This window comes from Arachis hypogaea, chromosome 18, assembly GCF_003086295.3.
Source record: "Arachis hypogaea cultivar Tifrunner chromosome 18, arahy.Tifrunner.gnm2.J5K5, whole genome shotgun sequence".
Lineage (NCBI taxonomy): Eukaryota > Viridiplantae > Streptophyta > Magnoliopsida > Fabales > Fabaceae > Arachis > Arachis hypogaea.
The window spans coordinates 134,892,271-134,901,369 of NC_092053.1; the positions used below are offsets into that span (position 1 = coordinate 134,892,271).

The 9,099-nt window shown below is 28.6% G+C and overlaps 2 protein-coding genes across 2 annotated transcripts; one reads left to right on the forward strand and one right to left on the reverse strand.

Moving 5' to 3' along the window:
• Positions 1-1,070: 1,070 nt before the first annotated feature.
• On the reverse strand, positions 1,071-4,164 carry LOC112770631 (lysine histidine transporter 1-like). Its single transcript, XM_025814957.2, has 7 exons — positions 4,016-4,164; positions 3,427-3,810; positions 2,928-3,321; positions 2,083-2,188; positions 1,862-1,953; positions 1,700-1,768; positions 1,071-1,479 (listed from the first exon to the last, which is right to left on the reverse strand). The coding sequence occupies exons 1-7, from the start codon at positions 4,162-4,164 to the stop codon at positions 1,381-1,383; spliced, it is 1,293 nt and encodes a 430-aa protein (XP_025670742.2). The 3' UTR covers positions 1,071-1,380.
• Positions 4,165-5,505: 1,341 nt separating this feature from the next.
• LOC112770632 (uncharacterized) lies at positions 5,506-6,168 on the forward strand. The gene is made up of 2 exons (XM_072225146.1): positions 5,506-5,653; positions 5,879-6,168. Exons 1-2 carry the CDS (start codon positions 5,506-5,508, stop codon positions 6,166-6,168), a joined length of 438 nt encoding a protein of 145 aa, XP_072081247.1.
• The last annotated feature ends 2,931 nt before the right edge of the window (positions 6,169-9,099 follow it).

Below are 9,099 nucleotides of genomic sequence, written 5' to 3' on the forward strand. Positions count from 1 at the left end.
AAATTAGATTTGATTTAAATTGGTTTAGATTTAAACATCTCTACTACTACGTGGGACTAAAATCTCTGCTCTTTATACAATTAAAATATTATTGCTTAATAGATTTGTTGATATTTGAATAATGACTTATGTATTGGTATATATTGATATTTATGACTTATATAATACTTTAGTGGTGATTTTAAACAAGCTTCAAATTAGAATAATCCGTTTAAACGTTAAAAAAACATAAAAGATCAGGCCTGTTTTCATGTCTATTTTTTATTATGAGTATTGAATTGTAGTTGTTAGTACAATTGATGCTAAAGTTATTTACAGATTAATTTATACACACAAAAAAATGATCTAACTAACTCCAGAAGTATATAAATTTAGAGTAAATAGCAACTCTAAAAAAAGAAATTTTAAAATGTGTGATTAAAAAGTCAAAAATAAATTATTTCACTTTGAAAAACATAAAATAAATTTTTAAATTATCGAGGACAGTAATTTAAAAAATTATGCGGTGATTTAAATATATAATACCTTTAAAAATATTAAAATAATTTAAAATCATGATTTATTAGTAAAATGTAAAATAATTTAAAATATATAATAATATATAATTTAAAATTGAATAATATTAATTATAAAAATTTATTAATTATAGAAATTATGTATATAAATTTATGAATATTACATGATAAACAAAAAATGTTTTTATTATTATAATATAAATTATATGTATTTATTTAATAAAAATGTAAATTGATAAATATATATAACTATAATATGTTATTTAATATATGCACTTAATAGTTTTTTATACGGTAAATATTAAGATAAAAAAGATAAGAACCCTGAAAAGAATAAATAAACATTACTTATCTTATTAAATAGAAAATTTTGGCTATTTTTATTTTTGGCATCTACTCAAATAAAGATGCTAAAAATATTATCTTATGAAAATTTTTTTGTTAAAAATATATTTTATTTATTTAGCCATACTTTTAAAAAAAATAATACTTTTATAACACATCAAATTCAAACCAAAAAATTCATAATCTAATGGTAAGAGAAAAATATCTTCATATAAAGACAATTATAAAATCTTTCATTATACTATCTACCTTTGTTCTTGGTTCCCAAACTTTTGCGGGAAAGGAATATGGATTCTACTCTAATGAAATAACCTATTAAAAGCTGAAAAGGAAGTTCGACCATACTTAAAATGAAATTAGTCTGTTCTTCTAATAATATACTTCACTTAATAAAAGTGTTTTTCTAAAATAGTTAACTAGGTATTTGACTAAAGGGCTAAAAGAAATAGATGAATAAATGTGATGAATAATATTCAAAGTAACATCATCGTTGACGCAACCTCGTTTGTGCCAAAAAAGATCAAGAGAAAAATTTGTAGTCCTTAGCTTGCATAATGATCTCCCTCATTGCGCCAATCGAGCCTAAAACCATCAATAATACTCCAAATACGATGCAAAACTAAACACCATGAAAAAAAATTTAGTCATATATATAGTATAATCGTAAATTTTGTGAGATTTTAATCCATGCACTCTTAGTACGTATAAAATAGTACTACACTTATATTTGATTTTTTATTAGTTATCAAGAGCACTATATATTTATTAGATGTCATATTATGCAATATATGGAAATTCAACTATATAGAACTATGAGAAGAATTTTTAAAAATACATACCCAATTTGCACACCAGGATCCGCTAAATCTCTTTGGTTTATAGACTACTAGCCATATTATGCAAGGGAGCTGCGAAAGTTCATTAAATTGAATACCATCAGAGTTTGTTTGTAGGTTACAAAATAATAAATAAATAAAATGAGATTAATTTGATTTCCTTACGAAGTATGTGGTTGGAGCGAAGACAAGTCCTCCTAAGAAGCTAAGGAGCCCACCAAAAAACGGAAATATAATTGCAACTAGCATAGTAAGTGCTGCATGTGAACAAAATTTTCAACGGTGCTATTAGATTCTACTCCCGTATTCATTGAAAAAGAACAACTATATATATATACATATATATATATAGACATAGTAGGGAAAATATTATGAAGAACACTCACCAACATAAATATTGCGGGAAATGAAACGAAGGTACCAGGTTGGCCTGAAATTCATTCTCCGCACCATGATTGATTCCATCATGTCAAACACCGGAACAGCAAACACCTAACAACATGAGAACTTCTTAGTGCTCTCGGGAACTCTTGCATTCATTTATTAGTTAAATGATAAGTCATTAATAAATATTTATAACAAAATTACTTTCACCGTATGTAGCATAAATTAATTAGAGAAGATAAATCCTCTTAAAAATAACTGAATATTATATATTCAGATAATAAATTATGATAATGATGTAATACATCTATGTTTTTACAGTGAAAGGATACAATGAACCCTTTCCGCTATATATAAGTAAACTCTTAAAAAATACTATAAATACATAAAAAAATAGCCATCAAATTAATTATTAAACTAAAATATATATTAAAATATAAAATATATAAAAATAATTTAAATAATATATGTATTTATAAAAAAAATCCAAAATATTAATTCATCTTTTTAATTATCAAGTTTTGAATTTTTTTATTTTTTATGTTTTTAAAAATTAACATATAATTTGAAGTTTTTACTCTTTTAATTATTAGGAGAATAAGTAGGAAGATGAATTATGATTTTTAATTATTATTTTTTGTAAAAATATATATCAACTAATTTAGTGACTAATTTTTAGTGTACAAATAAACTTTTTAAACAGAAATTTGATAGCTAGTTAGTGACTTATATTCATTTAAGTTTGTGTGTAAACAAAAATTATAAAACTAAAAGATACATGAAGCCCAATATGGAACCCTAAAATAGCAAATAAATTAACACAGCTTTAGTGTAAAGTGAAGTGTACCTGATAACTTCCGGTGACATGAATAACCACAAACATATTGGCAACGGCGGTGAGCCAATGGGGTTTATCGAGGGACATGAGGATGTTATCAGTAACAGAGTTTCCAAAAGCCCAGTAGCCAAAGATTGCAACAGGGAAGTAACACAAACCCACAACAATGTAAGCAGCAATCATTCCCTTCCACATGGCCTTCTTTGAAGGCTTCTCTGGCGTCGAAGGAACTGTTGCTTGGATCTCAAGTAACACATTGTGTGCAGCATACCCAAATGCTATGGTCCCCAAACCGGTGAAGAAGTCGAAAACGTTCCCTGTCGTAGTTGAAGATCTTCCATCATATTTCACATCTGGTAAGGCACCTTTATGAGCCGAACTTGTCCATGCAATCGTTGAGTAGCTGCAATTTTCAAACATGTAACTAATCAAGTTCTTAACTAATATAATTAATTACCAGACTAATATTATCTTAGCATACAATATATATAAGCAAAACAGAAATTACCAGATGGACATGACGGCTGCAGAAATAGATACACCAATGATGGAATTGAAACTGGGGAGATGCGAGAGGAAAAACTGAAGGCTTGCAAAGATCATAATGAAGTAAGTGGTCCTAATTGGCTTACAGTCTTTGCAAAGAATCTGATGGGCCTTCTTCAAGGAATTTCCACCAGTAATCATGTAAATTATATCTGTGCCAATATCCACTATGAGTGTTTGAGGCACCACAATCCATAAACCTAGTTTCTCTCCGAAGGCATATTGCCCTAATTCATGGTACCTATCAAACCTCTTCCCAGACTCAGCCTCGTGCATCTCAATCATCTGCCATGCCGTGTATAACGTGCATATCCACGAAAGCACCAAAACCGTGATGCCAGGACCCCTAAGAGAAGAATATTTTTATACAAAAAGATATAAAGTTAAATCTTTAATATATTTATTAAAGAAAATTATAAATTTTAATTAGTAGTAATGTTCAGGTGTGTTTTTAGGATACACTATAGCTGAATCTTATATTAAAAAAGAAAACCTCAATTAGAAAAATAAAGTTAATTGATGAGGGAGATGGATGAAAGGAATAAGCAAACCATCCAAGTTGAGACATGGCATAGGGAAATCCAAGTACTCCAGCACCAACCAAAGCAGTGACATTGTGAAAAGCACTGTACCACCACTTTCCATTCCTGGACCTCGTCACTGCGAGCCAATTATTGATATCTTTATTATTATCTTCCATCTTCTCTTTTGTGTTCAATCAAGAGAACTTCAACCAACTGCATGTGTTCAGCAGTAACACTATTTTTATATTGATATTCTGTTGACAAAAGATAACAAAAGATTAAAAAAAACGTCTTTCCTTTTATAATATAAGATTTTGTAAATCTTTTTTGTTTTTGTTTTAATTTAAGTAATTCTTTATTTATTCATCTTTATATTTATTATCTAAAACTTAAAACTTAAAAAGATTCAAACATCACTCTGATTTTTTTGTCCAGTTAAAATTCCAATGACACTTATCTTTTATTAATATCTTTTTTAAGGACTTGTTTGAGTAAGTTTTTAAAAAAAAAATTTTTAAGTTATCTTTTTTCAAAAAATCTTATCGAAAAATAAAAATAATTTTATATTTGAATAACTCATACAAAAAATTTTTTTATACTCATTTGTTTAAAATAATTTCATCTATTTATACAATTTTTAATAAAATTATTTTGTGTGTGTTTATATTTCATAAATTACCTAAAAATTCGACAATTGACATGAATTTGTGTCTATTTTTCGTGATAAAATAACCAGTGTTAGATATGTGCACAATCTCTAAGTGGTTTGTGACCCGACTCACATTAAATAATGCTATGAAAGAATAATTTAAAATTATTTTATTTAACTTAATAAATATAATTTCATAGGTGTAATATATATAATTACATATTTATAACCTTTAATATTATAAGTTATTCTGAGTAATTATTAAATACACACAAAAGGCAAAAAAAAAAAAAAACAGTGAAATCGAATTTTGTTGTATGTTAATTAATTTGAAATTGGGTGCACGCAGGCTGTTGATTTATTGAAAAAATGGTGTACATAAATGCCAAAAATTTGGAGAAGCAAACAGCATTAGACTTGCCAATGATTGAAAGAGGTCATTGAATGCTAGAGCAAAACTTGGTGCATCAGTTGTTGTTGAATCCTTTGACTACATATGTTTGATTATAAGAATAATTGTTAATTGTTACTGGGAATATGATTCTGCATATTCATATAAAATTTCAACTCTTAGTATGAAGTCCTTTTTATTTTGAGTTAATCAGAACCGTTACTGTGTATAGTTGTATACCAGGTAAAATCACGTGCTTTGTTTTGTATAGTCAACTTAGAATATATAATTTATTCACAAATCTCAAGGTCCTCAAACCAATAAACTTTACATAATACATAAAAAACGAAGGTTAAAGATTGCCACTTATTTTAACAGCGCGATTCAAGGGTTGAGTTCACATCTGTTCAGTTCCAAGATCTTGTGTTAAGATCCTCGGTTCTGAAAAGAAAATCAAGCTAAGGAAGGTTATCAAACATGGCAAATATTAGTGAGTTGTATGGTGCTGCTTCGTTAGGAGAAACAGACACTATCTACAAAGTTATTCAGCAGAATCCACGCATTTTGGAAGTGGTTGATGCAGTACCATTTGTCAACACTCCTCTGCACACTGCTGCATATGCAGGCAAAGTCGCTTAAATCTCTAATTTTACTATTTAAATCATTTTATAATTTAGTTTAGAGTTTATTTCCAAAGTTAGAAATGATACTCGAACTCGTGACCTCTAAGTGAGTATGAAAAAACTATGTCATTTGAGTTATATCTCGTTGGTTGGTTTAGTTGAGAGTTTAGACGTTTAATATATACTCTTAATTTTGTGTAAAGCATTATTTTTACTATCTTTTACAGGACATCTAGAATTTTCCATAGAGATTATGAGATTGAAGCCTTCATTTAGTTGGAAGCTAAACGAGCAAGGTTTTAGTCCAATCCACCTTGCATTACAAAACAATCAACACAATCTGGTGCGTCGCCTTGTAGAAATCAACAAAGATCTTGTTCGAGTGAAAGGAAGAGAAGGCGTCACTCCTTTGCATTTTCTATGTCAATCTGGTGATGATGATGGAAATATCACACTTTTAATTGACTTGCTTGAAGCATGCCCTGATTCTATTGAAGATGTGAATATGGAAAAATGAGACTGCACTCCATATTTCGCTCATAAATGGAAACTTGAGAGCCTTTCGAATATTGGTGGGTTGGCTGAGGAGCATTGTCCATGAGGATGCTTTTTCTTTAGAGCGCTCTATTTTGAACTGGAAGGATTCAGATGGCAACACTATTTTGCACATTGCAACAATCAATGATAACAAACAGGTACACTCTTATAAGGTGAAAACTCAAGTGCAGTCGACTTCACATGAATTTGATACCTGAGAGCCGTTGAATGATTTGACTGATTTGACTAAATTTTCATCTAACGACTCTCAGGTATTAACTTCACGTGAAGTCGACTGCAGCTGAGTTTCCACCCTCATATATATATCACGGTAATGATAAAAAGACAAAAAAAAAAAAAACAAAGTCAAAATTTAACGTATTTAGCTTTTTATTTTAGCATTAATAAAATGTTAAATACCACAAATTTTAATTGTTTTTAGCTAATTTTTTTATCAAATATTTATATATATATATTAAAAACTCCAGTGCAATGATATGTTCTCTATTCCTTTCCTCTCAAGTTTATAGGTCAAAGTAACTGTCCATTTCTACTTTTAAAGATAATTTCATCTATTTTTTTTTTTCATAAATCACTTAAAAATCCGATAACTACCTATGAGTTTTTGTCTATTTTTTTTAATAAAACAATCAATATTGGAAATGTACACAATTTCACAATAGTTTGTGACTTTACTCACATTAAATCAAGGGTAGAGTATAATTTTAGTTCCTAACATAAGTTCTAATTTTGTTCTTTAAAACTTTTTTTTATCTCAAATATCTTAATTGATTATATTTTAATTTTAATATTAAAATCAAAATTTTCTTTTAAAAAAATATTCTTTTTGTCCATTATAATTTCTTTTCGATAACAAAAAAAATCGTAATTATAATAATTATAACCATGAAAAGAGAATAATCATAGAGAAGAAAACGTTTTAATTTTGATTAGATAACAAAAATAAAACAACATAAATCTTTGGAACTAAAATAAAACATTTTAAACATTAGAAAATTTAACCGAAATATTATTGACTAAAATAATACTTTACCGTCTCATCGAATTTAGTTGTTAATTAATTTTTTTTTTTGGTGTCTAGTTGTTAATTAATTTGAAATTGAGTGCACGCAGGCAGTTGATTTATTGATAAAAAGAGTGAACATAAATGCCAAAAATTTGAAGAATGAAACAGCATTAGACTTAGCTGAAGCTCTTGCTTTATCAACCATTACAGAAACATTATTGGAAGCTGAAGCAAAACGTGGTGTATCGGTTAATGATGATTCCAACCGTGAAGACAAACTAAAATTTAACTCACTTCTGTCACTTTTTTTATACAAACGGATCGCGTTAGAATGCAAATAAGTGAACAACAACGCAACGCTGTCATGGTAGTTGCTACTCTCGTGGTGACCGCAATTTATCAAACCGTTCTAAGTCCTCCAGGTGGACTCACTCAAGGTGGTAGTGACAATAGTCCAAATAGTGATAATCTTGTAAACGCTACTTCATCCCTCAATTCTACTGCAGTAGGAAAATCTGTCTTGTCAAGCAGTGTTTTCAGTAGTATTACAACATTGAACATTCTCATCCTTTCCCTAGGGATTGGCATGATTTCTGGGTTGATGCCAACTACAAGATTATCCATTCTTGTATCAATCCCACTTGGGATGTTTCTTGTAAGTTATGCAGTATCTGCAACATTCATATCGCCGTCACAGAGTAGGGCAAAGATTTGGTTTTGATTGGATGGATTGAAGTCTATGTAATCAAGGCGCTTGCTGTGGTGTTCTTCTTGTACTCTCTTTCTTTTGGTTTCCTATGTCTGTGAATGACCTCCTGTTTTGGGCATTCATGTGATATGCCTATTTAGACTGGTTTTAGGTGTTCTTTAAGATGTTGTTGAATTAAATACTAGTTTCTGAAATTACATTTGGATTGTATTTTAGTTTTTAAAATTTTGATTTATTTAATTTGGTCTTTTAATTTAATATTCATCACTGGTACTTTATTTTTAAAGTAAAGTATTGTTTTTGTCCCCAATGTTTGAGGTAAGTCCTATTTGTGTTAAATCGTCGTATTTGTATCCTTAACGTTTATAAAAGTGATTCAATGTTATCCTACTATCAATTATTCTAACAAATCATATTATATTTTTCAATTATTCTCACTTGGATGTATTCATTATCAATTAAGTCTCATTTGGATGTGTTCGATTTAATATTATACCCACTATTTGTGTTTAGATTCAATTATGTCCCTAAAAAAGTGAATTATGTAAATGTTATAGGAATTAGTTTCAACATTTGATGAGCTATTTTTCGGAGTAGATTATCGATTCTATCCCAGACATTTGTATTCTAACTTCAAGAGGTGATTTTTAAAACTCAAACTAAAGCGCTCATAATGTGTAATGGACGGCAGGATAACATTGAATCACTTTTACAAATGTTAGGGATACAAATAAGACGATTTAAACGTTAGGGACACAAATAAGATTTACCCCAAACGTTGGGGACAAAAACGATACTTTACTCTTATTTTTATCACAAAATTGTTAAATTTAAAATCCTGAACCATGAAATGTGTACTTAGATGGAGTAAGGTTACTTTACTAGACTTTCTAATTGCTGTTTAAGTGACAATTAAAATTTTTTTACTTCAATTTATTTTCTACAAAACATTTAAAATCATAATTTAAATTTCATTTAAGAGTTTTAAATGCTTCTTATGGAACAAATTGGGGTAAAAAAAATTTAATGATCATGTCACGGAATGGATCTTCTGATATTTTTTTTTCTTTAATCATTTGGTAAGATGTGATCTCTCACTATATACTTTTTAAGTGGGATAAAAAAAAAAACATGTGAAAAAATAGTGAATGATAAAAAATCACACTTTAGCAAAT

What these genes read in the sequence shown, in the direction of transcription:
- LOC112770631 (XM_025814957.2), bottom strand. Translation starts at nt 4,164, where the DNA reads ATGGAAGATAATAATAAAGATATCAATAATTGGCTCGCAGTGACGAGG. An exon ending in TCGCTCCAACCACATACTTC is followed by an intron (nt 1,769 to 1,861) that starts GTAAGGAAATCA and finishes GAACTTTCGCAG; the next exon opens with CTCCCTTGCATAATATGGCT. An exon ending in GATCCTGGTGTGCAAATTGG is followed by an intron (nt 1,480 to 1,699) that starts GTATGTATTTTT and finishes CATGGTGTTTAG; the next exon opens with TTTTGCATCGTATTTGGAGT.
- LOC112770632 (XM_072225146.1), top strand. Translation starts at nt 5,506, where the DNA reads ATGGCAAATATTAGTGAGTTGTATGGTGCTGCTTCGTTAGGAGAAACA. An exon ending in GCACACTGCTGCATATGCAG is followed by an intron (nt 5,654 to 5,878) that starts GCAAAGTCGCTT and finishes TATCTTTTACAG; the next exon opens with GACATCTAGAATTTTCCATA.